At 52.6% G+C, this 25,059-nt stretch overlaps 4 protein-coding genes across 19 annotated transcripts; 3 read left to right on the forward strand and 1 right to left on the reverse strand.

The window, feature by feature from the left end:
- Positions 1 to 9: 9 nt before the first annotated feature.
- Fbxl8 (F-box and leucine-rich repeat protein 8) lies at positions 10 to 4,688 on the forward strand. Of its 3 annotated transcripts, none has more exons than NM_015821.2 (3): positions 10 to 122; positions 2,057 to 2,527; positions 3,372 to 4,688. In NM_015821.2, exons 2-3 carry the CDS (start codon positions 2,376 to 2,378, stop codon positions 4,342 to 4,344), a joined length of 1,125 nt encoding a protein of 374 aa, NP_056636.2. In that variant the 5' UTR covers positions 10 to 122; positions 2,057 to 2,375; the 3' UTR covers positions 4,345 to 4,688. The 3 variants fall into 3 exon arrangements, with proteins under 3 accessions (NP_056636.2, XP_030099526.1, XP_011246738.2); XM_030243666.1 differs by having other exon boundaries at positions 26 to 122; positions 2,332 to 2,527; positions 3,372 to 4,686; XM_011248436.2 differs by lacking the exons at positions 10 to 122; positions 2,057 to 2,527 and adding an exon at positions 2,993 to 3,228 and having other exon boundaries at positions 3,372 to 4,686.
- Positions 4,689 to 4,775: 87 nt separating this feature from the next.
- Positions 4,776 to 11,207, forward strand: Hsf4 (heat shock transcription factor 4). 10 transcript variants are annotated; one of them, XR_003947285.1, is made up of 13 exons: positions 4,776 to 5,358; positions 5,909 to 6,017; positions 6,131 to 6,258; positions 6,350 to 6,474; positions 6,736 to 6,811; positions 6,947 to 7,011; positions 7,468 to 7,570; positions 7,808 to 7,946; positions 8,068 to 8,295; positions 10,008 to 10,113; positions 10,210 to 10,275; positions 10,405 to 10,474; positions 10,866 to 11,203. XR_003947285.1 is itself a non-coding variant. In XM_006531041.3 (13 exons), exons 4-13 carry the CDS (start codon positions 6,379 to 6,381, stop codon positions 11,018 to 11,020), a joined length of 1,086 nt encoding a protein of 361 aa, XP_006531104.1. In that variant the 5' UTR covers positions 4,776 to 5,358; positions 5,909 to 6,017; positions 6,131 to 6,258; positions 6,350 to 6,378; the 3' UTR covers positions 11,021 to 11,207. The 10 variants fall into 10 exon arrangements, 8 of the variants coding, with proteins under 8 accessions (XP_006531104.1, XP_017168326.1, XP_006531101.1 ...); XM_006531041.3 differs by having other exon boundaries at positions 6,740 to 6,811; positions 7,822 to 7,946; positions 10,866 to 11,207; XM_017312837.2 differs by having other exon boundaries at positions 7,822 to 7,946; positions 10,359 to 10,474; positions 10,866 to 10,957.
- Positions 11,208 to 11,506: 299 nt separating this feature from the next.
- On the forward strand, positions 11,507 to 17,301 carry Nol3 (nucleolar protein 3 (apoptosis repressor with CARD domain)). Of its 2 annotated transcripts, none has more exons than XM_006531503.3 (4): positions 11,507 to 11,975; positions 14,333 to 14,632; positions 14,778 to 15,137; positions 15,257 to 15,429. In XM_006531503.3, the coding sequence occupies exons 2-4, from the start codon at positions 14,338 to 14,340 to the stop codon at positions 15,262 to 15,264; spliced, it is 663 nt and encodes a 220-aa protein (XP_006531566.1). In that variant the 5' UTR covers positions 11,507 to 11,975; positions 14,333 to 14,337; the 3' UTR covers positions 15,265 to 15,429. The 2 variants fall into 2 exon arrangements, with proteins under 2 accessions (XP_006531566.1, NP_084428.1); NM_030152.4 differs by having other exon boundaries at positions 11,809 to 11,975; positions 14,336 to 14,632; positions 15,257 to 17,301.
- Positions 15,771 to 24,890, reverse strand: 4931428F04Rik (RIKEN cDNA 4931428F04 gene). Of its 4 annotated transcripts, none has more exons than NM_028888.2 (8): positions 24,766 to 24,890; positions 24,131 to 24,527; positions 20,618 to 21,231; positions 20,392 to 20,535; positions 20,028 to 20,160; positions 18,537 to 18,842; positions 18,349 to 18,446; positions 15,771 to 17,506 (listed from the first exon to the last, which is right to left on the reverse strand). In NM_028888.2, exons 3-8 carry the CDS (start codon positions 21,173 to 21,175, stop codon positions 17,342 to 17,344), a joined length of 1,404 nt encoding a protein of 467 aa, NP_083164.1. In that variant the 5' UTR covers positions 21,176 to 21,231; positions 24,131 to 24,527; positions 24,766 to 24,890; the 3' UTR covers positions 15,771 to 17,341. The 4 variants fall into 4 exon arrangements, with proteins under 4 accessions (NP_083164.1, NP_001159866.1, XP_006531496.1 ...); XM_006531433.4 differs by having other exon boundaries at positions 17,043 to 17,506; positions 24,155 to 24,527; positions 24,766 to 24,882; NM_001166394.1 differs by lacking the exon at positions 24,131 to 24,527.
- Positions 24,891 to 25,059: the final 169 nt, after the last annotated feature.

The raw sequence follows: 25,059 nt of genomic DNA on the forward strand, positions 1-25,059 counted from the left end.
AGAGTCGCCGGGTCCGCCCGCGCGTCCCGCCTTCTCCGCCCAGGGCCTCTCCTTCCTGCCCTAGCTGTCCTCCGTGGCCAGTCCCCTGTCTCCGGGTAAAGCCCACCTAGTCCGCTGAGCAGGTAAGATAACGGACACCCAAGTTTAGATGGCAGGACGAACTGCCCACTGGACATAGCAGTTTGGGGGTTTTGAAGCCGAAAGGGCTTCAGAGTGAGAGCCGCCAAATTTAAGTTAGTTCCTGGGGTTCAATCAGAGGGCATCTCCTGGAGATGAGAATTTTTTCTGGCGCCCCCTAGGAAATCTGGTTTGATGATCTAATCTCTGCTAGTCTTTAACACAGAAAATGGGGTGCTGTGGTTCCAGGACAAGCCTAGCTTGGAGTATCCGGGAACTCTAGTGTATACTTGAGGTAAATTCCACGAGAGACCATACACCTGGAAGACATGGGGAAATGAAACGGCAAGTGTGAACCTTTACAAAAACCTTACAGCACTTTGAAGCAAAACTGGCAGCTTCAGAGAAAACGCAGATTCCGATCCCACCCCTCTCGTAAAAGCCAAGCTCTGGGGTGTGTCTGCAGGGTTCCACCCGAGTCTTTATTAGCTAGCAGGAACCAAGGCTCCGCGAGGGTCAGGGTCCTAACTTGAACAACAGCTCCTCAAGGGTGCCAGAGCGGTCCGGCCCCAGACAGAGCCACAAGCTTTTTACCACAGGTCTGTCACAGAAAGCATGCAGGAAGTCAGTCCGTTACTAGGGGGTGGAGGCAGTGTAAAGGTGACTCCCCTTCTGGGACGCCCATCACTTCCTGATTGGCCTGTGATTTCAGACAAAAAGAAACAAACAAAAAATATTCTCTAAGACTGGTGCCTGATTAGCCCCAACAGTCAGTTTCTAGTGGACAGGATTCCTCAACTTGAAACCTATTTCTCATTTGTTCAACACACGAGAAAGTAGTTTGAAGAGCCAGTGAGGGCCAGGCTTGGTGACACACACCTTTAGTCATAGCTTTCCCAGGCAGAGGCAGGAGGATCTCTGTGAGTTCAAGGCCAGCCTGGTCTACATAGGGAGTTCCAGGCCAGCCAAGGCTAGACAGTGAGACCCTATTTTTTAAAAAAGAAAGAAAAACCAAACCACTGAGGCAGGAGTATTCTCAAGTTCAATACCAGCCAGGGCCACACAGCAGAGATGAGAAAAGAGAAAAAAAAGAGAGGGTAGATAGGAAAGTGTGTGTGTGTGTGTGTGTGCGTGTGTGTATGTATGTGTGTGTGTGTAGGCACAACCACTGGAACTATACCTTTAAGCCTTTAGGGAGATTTACTATTCTGAGCAGAGACTTCTGTTTAAAAAAAAATTTATGTATTTAATGTATGTGAATATACTGTAGCTGTCTTCAGACACACCAGAAGAGGGCATCAGATCCCATTACAGATGGTTGTGAGCCACCATGTGGTTGCTGGGAATTGAACTCAGGACCTCTGAAAGAGCAGTCAGTGCTCTTAACCGCTGAGCCATCTCTCCAGCCCTGCATTTTCTTTTTTAAATTAGCTTAATTTATTTAATGTGTATGGTTTTACACATGCGTCTGTGTAACATGAGCGTGCAGTGCCACAGAGGCTACAAAGTTTTTAGATCTCCTAGACCTATAGCTATAGACAGTTTTTACTGGCTATGGAGGTGCTGGGAACCAAAGTCCTACCTTCTTTGAGGGCAACAAGCGCTCTTAACAGCTGAGCTCTCTCTCCAGTGCCTTGTCTTAAAAACAATTTTTAGATTTACACTTTTTTTTATGTGTATGAGTGTTTGCGTACACTGTACACTATGTGTGTCTCTGGTGCCCACAGAGGCTAGAAGAGGGCATCAAGTCTCCTGAACCTGAAATTAAGGGCAGTTGTGAGCCACATGTGGGGTGCTGGGAACCAAACCTGGGTCCTCTGCAAGTACAGCCAAGGTTTTGTTGTTTGATTGTTTGTTTGTAGCTGCTGAGCCATCCCTCCAGTCCCATTCTTTTGTTGTATGTTTTCTAAACTTTTTGTTTGTTTGTTTGTTTATTCAGGTATGTGTGTGGAAGTGCTCCAATCAGGGTACACATGCATTCTTGGAGATCAGAGGACAACTTTCAGAAGTCAGTTCTTCTGAAAGAGTTCTGACCCCGGGACAGAACTCAGGTCGTCCGTGTTTGGGGCAAATGCCTTTATCTGCTAAGCCATCTCACAGCCTGGGATCTCTGCCTTCTCTACAAACCACATAGCGCTTCCTGGGCTCCCAGTATTACTGTGCACAAGCATCCATCCGCCCCTCTGACCCAGGGGACTCCCTCTTTCACTTTAGTCACAGCAGCTGGGAGCAGCAGGCCCCTCCCCTCCAGCCGCACCATGGGGGAGCTGGTCGACAATCTGCCAGAGGAAGTGTTGGCGCTCATCTTCCGTGACCTGCCTCTCAGGGACCTTGCTGTAGCCACCAGAGTCTGCAGGGCCTGGGCGGCGGCTGCCGCCAACAGCACCGTGTGGTCTGATAAAAGCATCAGGTGAGTTGCTTCCTGTGGCCCACTCATCTTCATCTGTGAAGACAGGCTCATTGGCTGCCTGTTATATACCAATTGGCATTGTCTTTTTATTATTTTTTTTTTCCGAAACAGAGGATTGAACCCAGTGTCTGACATTTGCTAGGCAAGGAGTCTACCACTCACTCTGTCCCAAGTCCCCAACTAGTATCCTAAGTGCCTTACATAAGTTAACTCATTTAATGCTCACAGGAAGATGAGGGGTAGTGGGTCTGGAGTAGTGCCTCCTTTGCACAGACAGGAAATGGAGGCTTATAGACTTAATCACTTGGGTCTGGAGGCCCTGCTCCATCTCCACCGACTACTGAGCATGCCAAGTTCCTTAAATACCCCCCCACACACACACACACACACACTCCTGGAGTGGCGGGGTGGGGGTGGGGGGGCTGCTGGGAGAGGGTTCAACCTCAGGCAGAAACCTCTGAAGTCTTCTAAAGAAATAGGATGGAAATTCCTGTCATAGGCAAGAGGCAAAGTGAAAGGCACATAGAAATGACTCTTCAGTTAAGAGCACTAGCGGCTCTTCTAGAAGACCTGAGTTCGATTCCTGCCTCGCACACAGCAGCTCGAAGCTATGGCTGTAATTTCAGCTCTAGGGATTCCAACACCCCCTTCTGGCCTCCTCAGACACCAGGCACGCCTGTGGTGCACGGACATACATGCAGGTAAAGCAAGAATACACACACACACACACACACACACACACACACACACACACACACAAATCAAAACATTAATTTAAAAAAAAAGTTTCTTTCCTAGTTCATGGTGACACCGCTAATTTCTTTCTATGTCGCTCTAACATAAGTTGTGACTGTGAGCTGGAAGACTTGTTGCCACCATATCTGTCCTCCTGCCTGGACCACATTCACAACCTAAGGCTGGAATATGAGCCATCAAAGAAGCCCAGCCGCGGAACGGCCACCGAGCTGCTGACCGCTCTGGCCAGCCGAGCCCCAAGGCTCCGAGGCCTGCGCTTGGAGTGCCGCGGAGAGAAACCGCTTTTTGATGCGGGCCAGGACATCCTGGGAGCTGTGCACGCAGTCTGCGGAGCTGCTCACCAACTTCGCCACCTCGACCTGCGCCACTTGCCCTACACGCTGGACGACACTCTGGTGCTTAAGGCTGCTGCTGGCTGTCCCGAGCTCCGCAGTCTTTTCCTGGACAACCATGCACTGGTGAACAGCGTGCAGCCCACTTCTGTGCTCAAACTACTGGAGGCCTGTCCTCACTTGCGCGCCCTTGGACTGCACCTTGCTAGTATGTCGCGCGCCGCGCTGGAATTGCTAGCCGCTCCGCATCGCTCCCCTTTTGCACTTCTGGCACTGAGGTGCGCGTGCCCCGAAGATGCTCGTGCTTCCCCTCTGCCTGATGAAGCCTGGGCGACGCTGAGTTGCCGCCATCCTGGGCTGGAGGTGGAGCTGGAGCTGGAGCCTGTGCTTCCAGATGAGGCCGTGACGCGCATCCTGCAACCAGCAGTACCAGTGGCTGTGCTGCGTCTCAACCTCTCCGGTGACACTGTAGGACCCGTGCGCTTCGCAACGCGCCACTACGCTGAAACTTTGCGCGCCCTCGAGGTGCGCGCGTCCGCATCCCCGGAGTTGCACACCGCGCTGGAGGAGCTGGCGGCGCGCTGCGCGGGCTTGAGAGAAATACACTGCTTCTGCGTGGTGAGACCCTCGGTACTGGACGCCTTCCGAGCGCACTGTCCGCGCCTGCGCAGCTATACGCTCAAGCTAAAGCGTGAGCCGCATCCCTGGCGGCCCACACTGGTGCGGTGATTGGGCAATCTAGCCCCCCCAGGGCCGCGCGAACCCCAAGCCTCGGGAAGGCCTAAGCAAGTTGCGCAGGCACGCCCCAGTTGCTAGTCTCTTTAGGGGCTCCGTTGACTAAGGCGCTTTTGGGGAACTGGGGGTCTATGAAAGCATCCAGACCAATCTCAGGCACCATAAATTCAGCGAGCCCTCTCAACCTCTGTGTCTCTGTCTATTCTGGGCCCTCCGTCCCCTCTGTACACTCGCACTAGCTCTAGCTCAGGTCCAGAGCTGGGGGGAGGGCAGGCACAAGTAGGAGCCAAGAGTCAAGGGTGAGTGTAAAGTAAATAAATCCTTTAATATTCCTGCGTCCTGTGATCTCGAGTCAGCTGTGGGGGTGGGGGGCAGGAAATACACAAAGGCTGGAAGGGCAGTCAGGCCCGACATTCAAGGAGACCTCAAGGGCCTTTGTACTGTGACTGTGGGGGATCGGGATCCGGGCACCCTATACCTCGGGAATGACCAGTTTCCTAGCGTCCTCGCAGACCGGGCAAGTCCAACTTCACCCACCGCCCTATCTGCCCGCCCTTACCTAGGCTTCAATGTGTCCACAGATGAACTAGGACTTTCCGAGCCCACCAGATGTTTTCTCCCAAAACAACAGAGAAAGAGAGGCACTCGAGACTCGAACGTGGGCTCACCCACCCACACACCTACGTTTCAGCCAGCCCTTCCTCTCCGCCGGTGGCTGGGCCGCTGTCCGAGCCCCGCCTCTTGGGTTCGCACGCGGCCCCCGCCTGACCCGGCGCCCAGGGGCGGAGTAGGGCGGGGCGGGCGGCAAACGCAGCACTTTCGCGGCTTTGACAAGCCCGCAGCGGCCGGGCTGGAACGCTGAGCCCGGCCGGCCGAGACTGCGCCATGCAGGAAGCGCCAGCTGCGCTGCCCACGGAGCCAGGCCCCAGCCCGGTACCTGCCTTCCTCGGCAAGCTATGGGCGCTGGTAGGCGACCCAGGCACCGACCACCTCATCCGCTGGAGCCCGGTGAGGGCTGGGGCCCCTCAACTCCTTCAGTGGTCCCCGGGATCCCTCCAATGTCGTGAACACCCCTGTCCACCCAGCCCCCGCCTGGGCCTGGGCTGTGAGTACCTCAATTCAGCTGTCCAGAGTGGATCACGGTGGAAGGGGTGTGTGAAGCAAAGATGGGGAGAAGTAAGGGTCCTAGAGCCCACAGAGACCAGGGTAATTCTCACTTTACTTCATCGACTGATGAGAAAACAGGCCAAGAAAAGAGAAGAGCTGGCTCGATCTCCGGCTCAGAGTCACGTAGTGAGTCTGGGACCAGTCTGAGATGGACCCGGGGTGGGTGTGTGCTAATTCTTTCTGAGAACTGCGTGTAGGTCTAGTTAGGGTAGGAATTCTTTTGCGGTTATGGTAGGATAGGCTCTACATGGTACAGACCTGGCCAAGTCCTACCTCCCAATGAGGTACAAATCTGGACCCCCACAGTGAGTATGGCCCAGCCGTGAATGGCACCCACTCACGTTGTCTGGTCCCCACCCGCTTGCGGGTGTTTGTGGTTCGTTCTCGGTAGAGTGGCACCAGCTTCCTCGTAAGTGATCAGAGCCGCTTCGCCAAGGAAGTGCTGCCCCAGTACTTCAAGCACAGCAACATGGCGAGCTTTGTTCGCCAACTCAACATGTGTGAGTCCCTTTGCCAAGCGGGGAGTGGGTTTGGGGGGTCACTAAGTGCAGAGGATGGAGCGATTCACGCTCACACCCCGCCCCGCCCCGCCCTTCCGCACACTGTTCCTTAGATGGTTTTCGGAAGGTGGTGAGCATCGAGCAAGGTGGCCTGCTCAGACCAGAGCGTGACCACGTTGAGTTTCAGCATCCGAGCTTCGTGCGAGGCCGCGAGCAGCTACTGGAGCGCGTGCGCCGCAAGGTGGGACAAACTGCAGAAAAAATGGGAAGGCACCAATGTTGGTACTTCTGGCTCTGCCTTATGTGTCCCGGATGGTGCCTCCTGCCTGCAGGTACCTGCGCTGCGAGGCGATGACAGTCGATGGCGTCCGGAAGACCTGAGCCGACTGCTGGGAGAGGTGCAAGCTTTGAGAGGAGTGCAGGAGAGCACGGAGGCACGGCTGCAGGAACTCAGGCAGTGCGGGACAGGGAAGGAAGGGTGGAGTTAGGGGTGAGAGGCTCACTGGCCACCTAGGGGTTCTGGGCAGCTCCTTCCGCTCTTTGGTTGGAGCCTCCATGAAGACAATGGGTCCAACTCTGAAACTTTAGTCTTATAAGATGAGTATCCCCTCTGCTGGCAACAGAGTCTGGACCTCTCCATTCTGAGGGGGAGGCGGTGGGGGGGAATTGTACCTGGGCGAACTCAGATGCTTCAGCATCCTCCTCCCGCTTTCCCCAGGCAGAACGAGATCTTGTGGCGAGAGGTGGTAACTTTGCGGCAGAGCCACAGTCAGCAGCACCGGGTCATCGGCAAGGTGTTCCTCTGCCCCAACTTCTTATCCTCCCCACTCATGGCTACCCCACACCTCCACCCCTTCCCATTAGACCAGGAATTGCCTTTCTAGGGTGAAAGGCCTGGGCTGAAGTATAAATTAGCCCTTTCTTTTCAGCTAATCCAGTGCCTGTTTGGGCCACTTCAGACAGGGCCCAGCAGTACAGGAGCCAAGAGAAAACTGTGAGTAAGAAAGTCTGTGGTGTTGACACCTGCATCCCCACCGCCAGAACTCCCTTCCCTGACAGGGACCCACATCCAAAGACCCTCCAGGAATCTTCAATCCTCTAACCAGGACTCCCTGCTCCCTTCCTATCCCTGAACTCAACCATCCATTAGGCCACTATCTCCCCCCCACCCTTCCCTCCAGGATCTTTTTCTCAAATTCCTAGGCCCCAAGTAGGCATCCCTGGTTTGGGTCTCACACTAAGCTCCCTCCCTTCCCTCACAACCCCCAAAAGGGCCCCCCATCTCTCAGGGAGCCCCTTCCACTCCAGCATGTGACTGATGCCCTGGCAACGGGGCCTCAGCTCTGCTGACTTGGCTGCTGGGGCCTGAGGGAGGGAGAGAGAGGGAGAGGGAGAGGGAGGGAGGTGCAGGCTGAGGGGCATGGAGGCCTAACCTGCCGACCCTGCACAGGTCCCTAATGCTAGATGAGGGGAGCGCCTGTTCAGCATCTGCCAAATTCAATGCCTGCCCTGTGTCTGGTGCTCTCCTCCAGGACCCCTACTTTATCCAGTCGGTAGGTGCTGTTTCCCATCTACCTCCTCTTCCTGGGGCGCAGATAGAATTGTGAGGAAGCTGTTTCTTCTCCCTATCCCCACCCCCACCCCCAAAGATGGAAGCCAACACTCGACCACCCAGACCTAGGCCCCCCAGCACAGATCATTTTCAAACCTTGATCCTTAGACCCAGTCCCGGTGGATGGTGGATGCTGGTTGGGCTCTTCCTATAGTTAGGGGTCAAGAGCTGGGCCTAGCCTTCTCCTTGCAGCCCCTCCCAGAGACCACGTTGGGCCTCAGCCCTCACAGGGCCAGAGGGCCCATCATCTCTGACATCCCAGAAGATTCTCCATCTCCTGAAGGACACAGGCTTTCTCCCTCCGGTGGTTGCAGGAGGTACGGAGGACTGGGGGGCTGCCTTCTGGGGGTGCTATGGGAAAGGGCCTGCAGCCCACAAGCCTGTGGAGGTGGGGGACAGTCAGTGTCGGGGTCTGGTTGAAGCTTTTCTCTGGTGCAGGGTGAAGGGCCTGGCACTGCTCAAAGAAGAGCCGGCCAGTCCAGGGGGGGATGGCGAGGCCGGGCTGGCCCTGGCCCCAAACGAGTGTGACTTCTGCGTGACAGCACCCCCACCGCTGCCCGTGGCTGTGGTGCAGGCCATCCTGGAAGGGAAAGGGAGCTACAGCCCTGAGGGGCCCAGGAGTGTACAACAGCCTGAACCAAGGGGCCCCAGGGAGGTACCTGACAGGTGAGCAGAGCCAATTGATGGTTTATAGATAGATCCATATATACTGGCCAAAGAAAAGGCAGTGCTTTATGGTCCTGAGGCAGCTAAGGGAGGATACTGGGCATCAGACTCTCACGACCCTGACTTCTCAGGGTATTCTCCAAAGACTATCAACATCATTTAGAAAATGGAAACTCCCAGTCAAGTCACTAAGCATCCTGAGGTAGGACTCTGGAATTTACATTTAAAATTAGTTCACTGGGATGAATAAATATAGATAGATAGATAGATAGATAGATAGATAGATAGATAGATGATAGACAGATGATAGATAAATAGACAGACAGACAGACAGACAGACAGATAGATAGTGAGATAGTGAGATATATAATATATACACTTAAGAACCAGTTATAGCTGGTCTTGGTGGTACGGGATGTCAATCCAACTACTTGGGAGACTGAGGCAGGAGTATCGAAAGTTCAAGGCCTGCTTGGGCTACAGTGTGAGCTCAAGACTAATGCTGGTAACTTAGTAAGACTCTGTCTAAGTATAAAAGAAGATCTGGCAGGATGGTTCATCAGGTAAAGTGCTTGTCACAAAAGTCTCTTGACCTGAGTTCAACCCCTAAAGCCCATGTAAAGTGGAGGGAAGCAACTTCATGAAACCATCCTCTGGCCTCTCCACATCCCCCACACCCCAGACACATAATACACACACAGTGATAATAAACATAGATCAGCCGGGCATGGTGGCACATGCCTTTAATCCCAGCACTCGGGAGGCAGAGGCAGGCAGATTTCTGAGTTCGAGGACAGCCTGGTCTACAAAGTGAGTTCCAGGACAGCCAGGGCTACACACAGAAACCCTGTTTTGAAAAACAAAAAATAAAAAATTAAAATAAAAAAAAATAAAAATAGATAAGTAAGCTGGGTGGTGGTGGTGTGTGCCTTTGATCCCAGCACTCAGGGGGCAGAGACAGGTGGACCTCAGAGTTTGAGGCAAGCCTGGTCTACAGAATGAGTTCCAGCACAGCTAAAGCTACATAGAGAAACCCTTTCTCAAAAAGCCAAAAAATAAAATAAGATTAAAATAACAATAAATTAATTAAAAACAAAGAGGAAGGGTGGCTGGCTTGGGGACATAACTTAGTCAGAGTATGGGCCTAACATGATCAAGATCTAAATTCAAACTCCAAGACTGGAACACAAACAAACACATAAACAGTATTCACGCTTATATAAGAAGGGGGGCATTTCCAAAGATCTCAGGTCTAGGCTAGGAAGCAAAGGCAATGTCAAGGTAACTGCTTAGACTCTGGGTATGGTGATACCACCCTGCTATAATGCGGGCTCTAGGGAGGAGGTGGTGGTCCAAGAGTTCAGAAATTCAAGATCACACTTAGCTTAGTAAATGTGCCTGTCCTAAGCTACATGAGACCCTGTGTCAAACAGTAGTAAAGATGCCCCTTTAGCACTCAGTGGGTTAAGACAAGAGCATTGCTGTAAGTTTGAGGCCAGCCAGGACTATACAGCAAGACATTGTCTTTCTCCTTCCTCTGAGAGATTTTTAAAAAGGAAAACAAAATCTCCCTTATTAGGGAGAGGACTGAAGGAAAGCACCATCCCCTAGCATGTTCTAGTTGTTGGAGCAATTTAAATCGGATGATACACGTTCCTTAGGAGCTAATAGTAGGTTGGTATTATAGACCAATAGCAGTTCTTTATGCACAGGGGAACTCTGGGCCTGGATCGGGGTAACCGGAGCCCAGAGAGTCTGCTACCCCCAATGCTGCTTCGGCCTGCCCCTGAAACTCTGGAGCCCGTGGCACCTGTGGATGTGAGTATCTCTTTGCCTGGGGTAGGACATGAGACACATGAGGCTGAGCCCTCTTGTGCAGACTTTGAAGGCACCACTCACCCGAGCTCTTCCCAGGTGCTCGGCCCTAGCCTGCATGGACGAGAATGGACCTTGATGGATCTGGACATGGAGTTGTCTCTGGTAAGAAGGGAGTGGGAAGGGCCACACCCTTGGGTTCACGGCTGAAGGACTGCCCCCAGGGATCCCTCAGCTCTCTGCCTCAGCTTCTGGGCTTCCTTCTCAGCCGCTTCATGGGATTCTCCCATGCAGATGCAGCCCTTGGCACCAGAGACGGATGAAGCAGAGCTGACGGTCAAGGAGTTGAATTCTTCTGGTGTAGGTAATGGTGGTGGGGACTCCTGGGTAGAAGCCATCACGGTCTGAATTACCATGATTTGGTGGGCTTGGCAGCTTGAGTTGGGGGGGGGACCCTAAATTCAGGCTTCCCTGAAGTGACTTCTAGAATCACCCACACTATTTATTATTGTGTGAGAAGGGTAAGGTCAAGAATGATGTTTTAAGCTAGATATTGTAGTGCACGCTTGTCATCCCAACACTTGGGAGTCTGAGATAGGAAAATCAAGGACTCAAGGACAGCCTAGGCTATGCAACAAGACCCTGCCTTGAAAATCGATGTGTGTATGGGTGATGCTACACCCTAACTGAAGGGGGCTCTCCTCCTGAAGAAAGGGAGAGGGTCCCTTAGCCTAAGCACATCCTACTGGTCCTAGGGAAAGACCACACACTGGGAACTCCACTCATGCTAGATGTCCAGGCGGATTTGGAGGGTGCAGCCCTGTCTGTGCCTGGGGCTTTAACCCTGTACAACGTCACCGAGAGCAACGCCTCCTACTTGGATCCTGGAGCCAGTCCCTCCTCTCCCTGAGATCTGCATCCCTCTGAAAAAGCCTGGCTAAGGAACTAGCACGCAACAGCACACCCCTTTAGGCTTCCTGGCGCCCCCCCCCGCCCCCCGGCCCCCGCCCCAGGAGGTGAGCGAAGCCCTCTGTATGCGACAGCCCCTCTCCACTACCCCAGTGAATCCTGCAACATAAACTGCATTCCCTACTCTGTTTCTGGTCTCTCTTTTTTACTATCAACCAAAGATCCCTAGAGTCGTGAGTGGGTGACGACTTTGCGTTTCTACAAGTGGTCAGGTGTTTGGACTTAGAAACATCTATACGCTCGGACTTTCATGGAAGAGAAAGAGCCAGTGTACTTGGAGAGCCAGTGCCTAACTTTCCTACTTGCACCGAGATGTTGGCCTGCCCCGGCCACTGTAACCTCCAGGAAGCAGGAGTTTCTGTGCCACATCCAGCTCAATACACGTGTGTCTGATTCTGGGCAAGTCGGCTCCTTTCTCTAAACTTACCTGTGACAGGCAGATGGAGGAGTCGTGGAAAGGAAAATTAAAAGCACCTAGCAATTAGAAGGTCCAGAGAGGGCTGGACAAGTGAGACTGTGAGCTGTACCCACCCCCTGACTCAAATCCGGGTGCTTTGGGACAGGGAAGGGTAGCGGACTATGTGACCACCCCTGCCAGCACGCCTCCACCAGCGTCGCCACCAGAGTTCGCAGAGCCAGTGAAGCATGCCCTTCCCCCACGCCATTCCCAGCAGCCCTGGCCGCCCCGCCCCTGTTGCAGCTGCTGTTCGCGTACCCACCCCGCTCGCTCGCTCGCTTGGCCCTTTCTGCACTGTCATCTGCCCCGGTGAGGCTCAACTCCGGAGTGGGACTATCCGAAACGCTCCGGACCACAAGCCCGACTCCACCCAGCAGGGAGGGAAAGGAGACAGATTGGGCAGAATCCCAGGCCTCACCACCAGCAGCGGAGTTCGAAGGTCTGTGGGCCCCACCCTTCCGCGGGACTGAAGCTCTAGGACTGAGTGGAGGGCTGGTGAGGGTACCCTTGCAGTCGCGCATGCGTGACCAGCTCCCGCTCCTGGTTTCCCACCCACAATAACAAATCTCATTCAGCCAGCAAGCTAGGGATCCCAAAAAATTACCAGGTCTTACTTCTCCACCTGGGGCTCAGGGTACTATTTAGACTTGTTCTTTGATGCACTGAACAGGGCATAGCCAGCATTCACCTTAGAGCTGTGATAACCTCAGAGAAACACAGCTAACATAAACTCAGGGTACAGAGGGGGGAAAGAGGAGGCCAATCCTGCCTCGAAGTCGGGCCAGAACAGGAGCTGACATCACCCCCTTCTCTGTAACCAGTGGTGGGAGACAGTCTTTGGAAGCCTCATTGAGGACAGCAGAGGTCCTGAATACAGTGTAGTGTGGATCCCAGTAAACACAGTAGTGAGGACCAAGGCACACAGAAGGAGCTCCGAACCTTTGAACTCTCAGGAATTGGGGTAGACATGGGAGCATTTGAGTGTTAAGGGCTGGGTCCACAGAGTAGAGGGGAGAGACAAGTATCCCAGGCCCAGGGACCAGCGTTGGCAAAGGCTAAAGTGCTAGGACCATAGTTCTCACAGGACTGAATGGTTGGATGGAAACCTAGCTGTCCAGAGTGGTGGGAGGGGGTTAAAATAGCCAGACTAGTAGCTTAGATTCTTTGGTGAGTACTGGAGACAAAGGGTGGGTGTCTACGCCTGCCATTCAGCTAGACAAGGAACATTATAGTTTAGGCTAGGGCAAGTCAGATTCCAGTTGTACTGGGTTCCTCCGAACCTGCCTCTTCATCCATAAAACCGGAAAGATAAATTCTACCCCAGAGTTGTCAAAAGTCACAATGTTGGAGTGAAGGGAGGCGTGGGGTGTGAGAGAAGTGCGCAGAGATATTTATTGTCCCGGGAGGCAATCGGCTGCTGCTGGGTTTAAGGAGAAGAAGCTAATGGAGACTGATTAAAAGACATCTGACAGGGATGGGGCATGAAGGGAGATGTGGGTTGGAGGAGTACCCTGTCTGCGCTTAGTGGCCTTGGGGGAGAAGGACCAACAGATATGAGGGATGGAGACCCAAGGTGTGAAGTGCCCAGGGACAGGACAGTGTGAGTACTGAGGCATGGGACTTTTGATATGTGTGGGGCAGGGGTTGGGGGATATGACTCAATGGGCCAGGAAGAAGGTAGAAACAGGAACATTTAAGGCAGAGGAGACCAGGGCTTGGGAGGCAGAGGCAGGCGGATTTCTGAGTTCGAGACCAGCCTGGTCTACAGAGTGAGTTCCAGGACAGCCAGGGCTACACAGAGAAATCCTGTCTCGAAAACAAAAAGCAAACAAATAAACAAACAAAAAGGCAGGGGAGACTTAGAAGGATGCTGTATGAATAAAGAGAAGGCAGAGGGAATGGCCAGGTTTCTTTTTTCCTTAAAGTCAGGGCCCTTATTGGCTGGGTTAGGACACCCAACTCGTTGGGAGGTAGTCATGATAGGCAGGAGCTGATAAAAAATGAGCAGAGGAGATTAATTCATACTTGGTTCCTACGGTTTGGTACAGGCAGCCTCTCAAAATGGGTAATCCATGGAGGGGAAGCTAAAAGTCTGGTAAGCACTCCTAGTGGCTTTTAAGAGCTGGGCATTTCAAGGTCAAATAAGAAATGGCTGTAAGTGACTGCCGGGCCATTAGGGAAACAAGTGGGTCCCTGATACCAGGAGATCTCTCAAAATTAAAGTTCAGTTGTGCTACGATAACCTGGAAGAGTCCCAAGACTATGTTGAGGCTGCGGACGGTGGTGAATGAAGGGGCAAGGTTCTGGGATGCCTGGACCTCCGTGTTAGGTGAATGGAACACGGGTGCCTTGGCCCTTCGGGTGCAGACCCGATTGTATGAGCGATCAGGCAGGCTGCCCTTGATCCAAGGTTTGCTGCAGGGGCGAGGAAGAAGGTATGAATCAAGCCTAGGGTTTTCTGCCTATTTAGGTAAGGAATTGGGTTCAGACAAAATAATTCAGTTGGATAAACTGGGTCTCAACTGGTAGCCAACTGTGCAGGTGTCTGGGGCTTAGGAGGGAGGGAGGTCCTAGCTGGGAAGAGCACTCCACTGACAGGTGGAGTCTGCAAAAGAAACCTGAGGAATCAGGACAGAAGCAGCCAAGAAGCTGGAGGGTGCGTTCTGGGCCCCTGGCCTCTAGGTCTTGCGCTGAGCAACCATCCAGACTCTGATGTTGAGGTGAACTTAGATAACTCCTGGTCAGCGTAGAGTAACGCAAATTACGCCCCGCCCCCTTCTCTCCTTCTTGACACAGCAGAAATGGGCAACGTGCAGGAGCGCCCATCAGAGACCATTGACCGGGAACGGAAACGGCTGGTAGAGACATTGCAGGCTGACTCTGGGCTGCTGCTGGATGCGCTGGTGGCCCGGGGCGTCCTCACTGGGCCCGAGTACGAAGCCTTGGATGCGCTGCCCGATGCAGAGCGCAGGGTGCGCCGCCTACTGCTGTTGGTGCAGAGCAAGGGCGAGGCAGCCTGCCAGGAGCTACTGCGCTGTGCCCAGCAAACAGTGCGCATGCCAGACCCGGCCTGGGATTGGCAGCACGTGGGGCCCGGTGAGCACCAAGAGGGTGGAGCCTTGATGAATCGAAGGGCGTGGATTAGGGGCAGGGCGAAGCAAAGGGTAAATGGAGGGCAGAGAATTTGGAGGTAACCACAGAGGGGTGAACTGAACCTCAAGTACTCCCTCTTCCTTCCCAGGCTACCGGAACCGCAGCTATGACCCTTCATGCCCAGGCCACTGGACGCCAGAAGCACCCAGTTCAGGGACCACATGTCCTGAGCTGCCAAGAGCGTCAGAGCAAGAGGAGGTCGGAGGTCCTGAGGGCTCTGAGGCACTGCAGCCTCGAACTCCAGAGGAGCCAGAACTAGAAGCTGAAGCTACTGAAGGGGATGAGCCAGACCTGGAACAAGAAATGAATCCAGAACAAGAGCCGGAGCCGGAGCCCGAGCCAGAACCCGAACCCGAGCCCGAGCCGGAACCCGAGCCCGAGCCAGAACCCGAGCCCGAGCCGGAACCCGAACCCGAGCCCGACTTCCAAGAAGAGGATGAATCTGAAGGTTGTGAGAGCGCCTAAACCCTTGCTTGCAGGCTTGTTACGGGTTGTGGACTGCAAAGTGTGTGTGTGTGGGGGGGGGGGGTTGATCCCTATTCCACTAACCATCATTTTCATCTCCAGATTCCTGAAGGCCAGAATCCTTAGCTGTCCAATCCTATTTGTGCTGGATAAGACCTGGAAACCTGCCAGAGCTTGACCCCATCGATGCACCGAGACACCTACTGCCAAATGAATAAACTCAGGAGGGTCAGTCTGTTCCTGACTCTCCACAAGTCTGGCTCTTTGCTCAAGAACTGAGGGTGAGCGTGGGTCTGAATCCCACTGACCTGAGCAGGCTTGTGTGAAAATACCCCCATCCCCTCAAAAACATTCCACTTCCCAAAGAGCCCAAGCTGTAATTCTGGAGATCTCAGATGCAGGCCCCCAAATCTGACCCTCCCTCACCCACTTTATTCCCCTCAGGGGCCATTTGGGAGGCCGAGTGGGCAACACTTCTAATCCATGGAAATCACTCGGCTTGGTGTACCAAGCAAGTGAAGGGGGATGTCCATCCACACATGGAGAGAAGTCTTGGCGCTCACAGTCTTGCAGGGAGGACCTGAGAGGAAACTTGAGTAGACAGAAGCCACACACATCATTGTAACTGCTGTTTAATTGTCTGGCTTTCCTCTGAACTGGGAGCTCAGTGAGGGGCGTGGGGTCTAACCAGTCACAGACATACACAAGGAGCTCTGCACATATCTACTAAGTAAATGAATACAAACTTCCCAGCTGTGTTTCCAAGCTTCACAGATGGAAACATTAACTGAAAAGCCAGGGTTAGGACAGTACTAGCTCACTCTCCCACCGCTGAATCTGAAGTGAAATGAAAGCCTTAACCAGCTCTGTACTAATCCTGGCCTGAACGTGGGATAACAAACCCTAGGGCCTGCCCTGTAGGTTTGATTGTGGTTGCTCCCGCCTGTCCTAACCACTGCCAGAGACCAGCTGTGAGGCTGTGGTTAAAGACAGGCACAACCAAGACTAACATGGGGACTGAGGGTGGGACCAGGTGCTGGACTCACAAGACACAAGACACAGTGTGTCTGTGTGAGTGATAAGAAAGGGGGTCTAGGGGGCTGGAGAGATGGCTCAGTGGTTAAGAGCACTGACTGCTTTCCCAGAGGTCCTGAGTTCTACTCCCAGCAACCACATGGCGGCTCACAACCATCTGTAATGGAATCTGATGCCCTCTTCTAGTGTGTCTGAAGACAGCTACAGTGTACTCGTATACATAAAATAAATAAGTCTTTGAAAGAAAAGAAGGAAGGAAGGAAGGAAGGAAGGAAGGAAGGAAGGAAGAGAGAGAGAGAGAGGGAGAGGGAGGGAGGGAGGAAGGAAGGAAGGAAGGAAGGAAGGAAGGAAGGAAGGAAGAGGGAGAGAGGGAGGAAGGAAGGAAGGAAGAGGGAGAGAGGGAGAGGGAAGGAAGGAAGGAAGGAAGGAAGGAAGGAAGGAAGGAAGGAAAGAAGGAAGGAAGGAAGGAAGGAAGGAAGGGGTCTAGGAACATACGGTACTTTTCCAAAGGATCCTGCCCCTACATGGAACTACTACTACTACTACTACTACTACTACTACTACTACTACTACTACTTCCGGGCCCCGCCTGGAGGCATGAAATGACCCCATGAGGGCGACTATGGAACAATGCATGACCAGTGAGACAGACAGAATGCTGAAAGGCAAAGCCCAGCCCAGCTGGGTCTCTGAGCCTGAGTGACAGCCGGAACCCCATGCTCAGGCAAATCACCTCAGAGGGGTTCCCAACTCCTGCTGGCCCCAGTGAGAGGTAGAGGTATGAGTGTAGAAGGAGCACCAATCGGCCAGGTAGGGGGAAGGGAAGGAGTGGTACCAGACACCCAAAGCCATCTCATGCAGGAACAAGTTTCTATTCCCAAACCAACCCACATTTCTATTCACACTCAGCTCCCATCTCATCGCCCTCCCATCTCCCCTGCTCAGGAGTTTATGTGACATGCTGCTGCAGTTCACAGGCCCCAGGAAGGGTAGCAAGGACAAAAACCTTCTAACGTTGCTTCTCATCTGCCCACGATGCTCCTGGCCTCCCAAATGCCCCCAAGAAACACCTAGGCTATGGAACCATAAAGAACTTCATATTCCGATCTGTGACCTCTGTCAAGAGCGTCTGTCTATAACCCTTAGTCAACATCAGTCAGGCAGCAGGCGGCCCAGCTCCGCTTCATCCAGCCGGTTGGTGGTCATGATGTGTTCCAGCTGCTGCCGGTAACGTTCCAAGTCCTTCATGAAGTGGGGCACTCTGGTATTGTCTAGCACCCCGTAGGGCCGCAGTTGTTCCACGTCTTCATAGGAGACCTATAGGAAGCAAACTGAGCCTCAGAGCTAATCAAAGTGCCTGGCTTTCAAGTCCAGGATCTACCCATGGCTCAGGGCCATTTGCTCCTGAGATGATTGTGTATATTCTTCATCGACTCCTACAATAGATACCTTCAGGCTCTGCCCTGGATCTTCTATCTTTCTCTCTCTATCTTTTATCTACGTTGTACAACCCATTCCTCTCCAGCCCACCTTATCTCCTCACCTCTAAATGGTATCCAACTGATACCTGGGTCTCTCTCTCGGGTTATCTCCCACATCCAACAGGAGACTGTTGAATGTCAGCTGTCTGTCCTCCCCTCTGCATAGTCACCACAATCAGGTCCAAGAAAGGCCGACTAGGTTCTCATTTCCCCATTCAGGGAGTCCAACAGTTCTTTTATCTGTAGTTTATAGCTTTGCCATTATCAATTCTGTAAGAGTGATGGAAGACCTCCTTCTCTTGCCTATCTAGGTCTTCCATTTCCTGCACTTCCCACAGAACATTCAGTTGGAGCCTTTTAAAGAAAATCCATGCCCACACATTTACGATACTCCCCCCCCCCCTTTGCTTCTATCGAGGTTTGCCTCAACCTGGTACAAGACCTGGGCTTTGGTCCCTGGCCATTTCTCCCACCTTCTTCCCCAGAACTTCTTGACCTCTCCCTGCCTTGGAGTGCTCACCTCCCTTAACACCTATGTACACATCTGCAGGCTAGGTCACACACCTGATCTGTGCTACCAAAACTTTGTCTCATTTTGTCTGCCTTCCCAAGTGTCGAGGCCTTCACCAAACATAACTCTAAAGAAGAAAGAGCTGGCTGGGCCTTTCGGCCCTTTACCTTGCCCAGCGAGGTCAGCAGCTGGAAATCAATGGTGTGCCGGTGCCGTAGGATGCGCAAAATGCCATCCAGGTACACCTGGTCCTTGCTGAAGCAGCCTGTGAGAAGGATAACCAATCGAGCCTTACCCAAAAGCCACCCTTCACCTTGCGCCAGCTTGAGCATTCTTGCGACTCCACAGTTCCCACCTGGCTGGGAGGTATCCGTCTGTCCTCGCTTGGCACGGACGCAGTACTCCCAGCGTACACCCTCGTCCTGCACGTACTGCGCCAGATCCTGGAAGAGCTGGCGGAAGGACATGTGCGCCGCCTGGTGGATGGTGTAGTAGAGCAGGGCGGCGCGCCACAGGAATGGTTGCTTTCGAAACAGCACACTATGCAGGCTAGCCAGGCCCTCCTCAGTAGGGTTGGCTGGCTGAAGGCCGTACTGCAATCTGCCTTCAGTGCTGTGCCACGGTTGCCGCGAATTATTCACACCACGCAGGTAGTGGGTGCCTGCAGGGAGGAGGAGGAGGAGGGGGCGGAGAACTCACTCCAAGGACCTCTAGTAGAGACTCTTAGATCCTCGTGCCCCGCCCCAAAATTCACACCCTACAAGTCATCCCAAGCCCTACCTAAATCCATTCGCAGCCTACTCCAGACAACTTCTTGGTTCAGGGCAAGCTCTTCTCTACTTACGTTCTCATCTCCTTCGTCCCAGTTCATTCTGTGTGCCCCAGCCCTCACAGATACTAAGCACCTGCCCGCTTCCCAACATCCTAATGCCCGAGCCAATCATCTTGACAGTCATTCAAATGCTCCAATCAAAAACCACTTTTTGCCCAGAGCAACAAGATTCCTGTCTGGGGAGGACAGAGTAACTAGTGTCTTGTGCTTGCCTTCCTAGCCTGGTCTGTCTTCTTTTATCTATGCATCTGCAAGCAATACCATTTCTAGGCTCTAGTCTGCCACCCACCCAGGTGGAACTGGTGGGCTGGTCTAGTGGAAGCCCACAGGATTCTTTTTTTGGCCCCTTAGAACTCCTTCACTGTCAAAGGAAAATCAGAAAAGAATTGGGAGATAGGGGCTGGAGAGATGGCTCAGCGGTTTAGAGCACTGACTGCTCTTCCAGAGGTCCTGAGTCCAATTCCCAGCAAGCACATGGTGGCTCACAATCATCTGTAATGGGATCCGATGCACTTGTCTAGTGTGTCTGAAGACAGCTACAGTGTACTCACATATATAAAATAAGTAAATCTTAAGAAAAAGGAGAGGGAGAGGGGGAGGGGGGAGGGGGGAGAGGGGAGGGAGAGGAGGGGGAGGAGGGGGAGGAGGGGGAGGGGGAGGAGGGGGAGGGGGAGGAAGAAGAAGAAGAAGAGGAAGAGGAAGAGGAAGAGGAAGAAGAAGAAGAAGAAGAAGAAGAAGAAGAAGAAGAAGAAGAAGAAGAAGAAGAAGAAGAAGAAGAAGAAGAATTGGAGATAGTCTCAAAAAAAGAAGATGAAGGTCAGCCTACAGAGTGGGCAGGCATGTTTGCTAATGCAAAGGAAGAGGTGTCTGCTTAGGGATGAATAAGCCTGTCTTCTTCCAGAGGGAAGGAAGGGGGAGAAAGAAGGGGACTACTGAGACCCCCCACTACCCTACCCCCATCTCTCCATACCTTTCAATCCTACCCACCCACCCAAAGGCCACCCACAGCCTGACCTATCTCGTGCCGCAGCATGCCCTCCAACCAGTACTGGCGGGCTCCAGTCAAGTTGATGGCCAGTGTGGGTCGGCTGTTCTCCACCATCATCACAGCCTGGGACAGTAGATCTTCACTCAGCTGTACCACAATCTACAGGGTGACAGGGATCCCTGAGTCACGGTTTCCAAGCCCTGACACCCAGTGCTACAGGCCGGGCGCTGGCTAGGGTACCCACCCTTCAAAGCTGGCTTTTACTTCTCTGGGACTGGGGCAGGGACATGTCTGGGGAATTAGAGCTGGCCAGACGTGTAGGGGTCTATGAGCTAGGTGACCTGATTTGGGGCACACAGAGGATGGGTCTTGTAGATAGGGCAAACTTACCTCCCCAACACAGCCTTCCTTCTGCATGTATTTGCGCACGGTGGACCAAATTTGGCACTTGGTCAGCAGCTGGCCCCCTGTGGCAGCCTCAAAGTTTTCATAAGTGCCAAACTTCTCCAGGACAGCCTCAATGATGCCAACTGCCTGTACACAGGGCCACAGTCACTAGTCAGGCTAGGTCCCTTGGGTAGTCAGGGCCAGGGTGAAATGGGCAGGGGGAGCTGACCTGATTCATGAATTGCGCAGAGGCCTCCTGGTACTTCTCCAGCACACTCATTGGCATCGGTTCCTGATACTCGAACTGTGGATTGTAGGTATAATGAGACTGGAAGAACTTTTCCCGTTCCTGGTCCATGTTAGTTGGCCGCAGGGCCACCAACATACAGGGGCTCTTGCTGCTACTACTGCCTACATCCTTTCGAATCTTAGCAATGTGAGGTAAGGAGGCTGCAGGCCGTAGGGTCCCTCCTGGATCGCATCCCCGTCCAATCGGGGCTTTACCACGCCCCCGCCGGCCAGTACTATTTACACTGTAGGTGCTCTCGCTGCGACGCATGTGGCTACTCTGCTCCAAGTGCAGCTTTGAGAAGGTCTGCCACATAGTCTGCTGCTGCAGTGCTGAAGGGACTGCCAGAGCCAAGGGCATCCCCAGGGACTCAGGCCAGGGGTACAGGGGTGGCCCATTTCCGTTTGAGGGCTTCAGCTTATGGTGCTGAGATGGGGAACCGGCAGGGGGCCTGGGGGGTGCCTGCTCATACACCTGTGTCCCCGAGTCCAGCACCATTCTCTCCTGAGGGTCACATCCAGCTCTGTCGTGCCAACTTCCCAGACTGTTGACCTCTAGGGACACAGAACGGCATGCAGAAACCAGCATGAGGGGATGTGGTCAGAGGAGGAAGCCCCCTGTCCCATGTTATCCGTGTTGAGTCCAGAGTCTGCTGCCAGGAACTCAAGAAACTCTCCACCCTCCAGAAGTATGCATTCCTTCTACCAGGCTTATCCAATAGTCTGAGGTGGAGCAAAGCAAGGCAACGAATTGTAGACATTTTCCTATTTATTAGAATTCTCTCTGACGGTCAGATCTAGAGCTAAAACTAAGGTCTTAAACATGGTTCTAATTTCAGTGTTTAGCACTTACCCAATCTGGAAGTTGGCAGAATACAGACCGCCTCAGATCCCTAGATGGACCACAGGTGAGAGAAGCCCACAATCTGCTTTGTACCGATGGCATCTTCCCAGTCCCACCTCCCCGCTTCACCTAGCTCATTACAGCCTCCCGCCCTTTGGTAATCAGTTTGAATGAATGCACTTGCTCAGGCCAGTCCCCACATGAAATACTCTTCTCTTTCCCATTGATCAGGATGGAATTAGAATCTGCTTTTGGGAAGCAGAGGAAACCCAGCGCATTCAAACCAGCCCCTGGCCTGTCACCTAGCTGAGATATCTTTCCCAGTGGGCATCCAAGGCCACTGTCAGAGAACTCACCCCTGACTGCGTGTCAGGGCTCAGTGCAATCCACTCTCTCCCCAGAGACACACTGAAGGCGTCAGCCTCTGAACTCCCCTTGCCTGCTCAGAAACTCAACTGTAGCCTTTCTCCTTGATCCTACATCACCAGTCTTTCTGGCAACTGAAGAAATACATGCTGTTGTTAAAAAACATCTTAAAAAACAAAACAAAACCTTTCTGAGAGTCCGCGCCTAACTCCCCGCAGCTGCTCTCCTGTTGCGGCACGATACCCTGAGTCACTTACACACCATCTCCCTTTTCTTCTTTCCCGTGCGCTCCTGAGTTCTGTTTCCCAAACTGCCATTGGACATGCAGACGTCCTGCTGTCCATCAAACTGAGCTGCTCAAGGTCACCAATGGATCTGTATGGTGTGGGTCTGTAGCACCTGGTGCAGCTGATCCTTCTAGCCCGGGGACATTACTCCCATCTTCCTTTCTGAACACATTAGGGCATGCTTGTCTGCCCACATCACTGGCTGTTTCTTCTTGGTCTTCCTTGTAATATCAACCTCTTAACACTGTAATAACCCAAGGCTTGTATATGGCAACTTCTCTATTCCATTTACACTCACACCCCCTAGCGGCCCCTGGATTCCATCTAATTTTGTGGTTTCTTGTTCTGTTCTGTTCTGTTGTTGTTGCCGCTGTTGTTTTTTAAAACAACTATTTATTTTATGTATATAAGTACATTGTAGCTATCTTCAGACACACCAGAAGAGAGCATTGGAGCCCATCACAGACCGTTGTGAGCCACCATGTGGTTGCTGGGAATTGAACTCGGGACCTCTGGAAGAGCAGTCAGTGCTCTTAACCACTGAGCCATCTCTCCAGTCCTTCTTGTTTTGTTTTACCCAGGGCCTTGTACACATTAAGCAAACCCTCAACCACTGACCTCCATACCCAACTTCACTATCATGGTTTTAAATAAATCAGTTTGGACTCCTCCCTTAAGACCAGGATCAACACTCTTCACACCTATCTAACTTTGCTTTAGACAGAGCATCCCTATGTAGCCCATGTGGCCTTCAACTCACCATCTTCCTACTTCAACCTCTCTAGTCTTGGGTCAGGATTAAGCCAACATACCCAATCTTCAAGGTATCTTTACTATTTAACAGGTACTTTAAACGGAACATACCCATTGTATAAAAATGTGCGCACACACACACCCCAGAATAGCATGGGTCACTTGTCACTTTCTTAAAAATCTTCATAAATATCATATTAGAAGAGATGCCCTAGACATACACACACACACACACACACACACACACACACACACACACACACACACGAGAGAGAGAGAGAGAGAGAGAGAGAGAGAGAAAGTTGGTCTGGGAGGAGTTTGGGTGTGTGGATAAAAACATGATCAAACTACATGGAAGTGTTTTAATAAAAAAAAAATTAAAAACAGAAGAAAAGCTTGTCAGATGTAGTGGCACATGTCTGTAATCCCAGCACTTGAGGCTGAAACAAGAGAATTGTGAATTCCAGGCCAACCTGGGCTATGCAGCAATACCTGTCTTTAAAAGCTTTAAACAGAGAGGAAAAAAAAAAGGGAAAGAAGAATAAAAGAAAGTCAGCACTAGCAAATCTCTACAAAAGAGCAAACCTCCTCTCTCTCCTGGAACTAAGCTTTTTCTGTAGTTGTTGCTGTCTCTGAAGTCTACTGCAGCTAGCTCACTGTCTGCATGGCAGATCTGAAGGCTTTATCTGGGTTTTCCTTTCTATAATGTGCAACTGTGCTTCCAGAACCCAGAACAGTCCCTGATCCAGCACTGTAATCCACTGTGATCCATGGATGAACCTGAGTCCTTGTAAGAACTAAATCATGGAGCTGGAGAGACTTGCTGCTCTCCCTGAGAACCCAAATCCAGTTCCTAGTGTCCACGCAGGCTAACTCCAGCTGCAGGAGACCCAAGGCCCTCTTCTGGCCTCCACGGGCACATGCATATACCCATACCCAGAAATAATAAAAATAGACCTCTAAAGCAAAAATACTATAATCATTCCTTTCGCAAACTTAGATACCCTGTTTAGACTCCCCCCACCCCCACCCCGGCATCCTCCTCCTTCTCGGAGTCTTCCTCCACCTTACCTAGTGATCGGCTGCTTAAAAAATGACTTCTAGTCTCAGATCTCATTCACCCTCAAACTGTATACTTTTCTGGATGTCTACTGACCACTATATGGGCCAGTTCTTCCATTTTCCCTTCGTTCATTCCACCTACCTCCACGTAATTACCAGAATTCACCTGTTTCTTTCACGTCTCAGGTTCTTCTGCCAAGAATTCTTTTGCCAATGTGTCCCTGGAGCAACCTCTTAACCATTTTTTTCAGGGCCCGGTTTAGGCCTCACTTTCTCTGGGAAGCCTTCCCGATGTGTAAAGGGTCCCAGGGTCTTGATGGCTTCTTGACAGCCCTAGGCTGTCATGGCTGGAGGCTAGATCCATATTTCCCCACCGTGCCCTGAACTCCCCGAGGTCAGGAAGGGTCTGATTCACCCTCTCGTCCCACGCACTCACTAGTTGCAGAATGAATGAATTCAGGGTGAGGCTGGAGTCCCTGACTGCTGAAGGCGGGGTCTGGTGACAAATGAGAGGGTGTGGCCCACACCAATAAGAACCCCTGGAAAGAGATAACGTGGGAAAACAACCAATAGGAACCAAGAGCTCTGGGAGGGCGTGCCCTGAAGACAAATAAAGGGCGTGAGACAGGGTGAAGGGCGTGCCCAATGGAGGGCGGAGCTAGGAGACAATGGACTTGGGGGAATTCCCTGGTAAATCAAGAAGGGTGAAGTCTTAGTCATATTTAGTCTCGGTTTTTGGAGTGGGGTAGGGGTTCGGTCCGCGTGCCGCGCCCCCACCTGATCACGCCTCTTTTGCTGCCCGCAGTTCCTGCTCCTCAAAGCCGATCGCTGGCCGCCGAGACCATGGAAGCCCGCGCCAAAGACACGCGCACTCGGGCGCGCGCACGCTCACACGAAGACGCAAGGGCCACGTCCGTCTCCGCCGTAGGGGGCGTGCTTAAGCTCGCTGTGGGCGGAGCCAAACGTGCGAAGAGGGGCGGGATTCGCTGCCACCCTGCGCCCCTGGACCGCGTCTGGTCCTAGACTTCCCCCTCTTCAAACTTCCGCGCTTCTAAAGCGACTGGCGAGGGC

This window comes from Mus musculus, chromosome 8 (genome assembly GCF_000001635.26).
Source record: "Mus musculus strain C57BL/6J chromosome 8, GRCm38.p6 C57BL/6J".
NCBI lineage: Eukaryota > Metazoa > Chordata > Mammalia > Rodentia > Muridae > Mus > Mus musculus.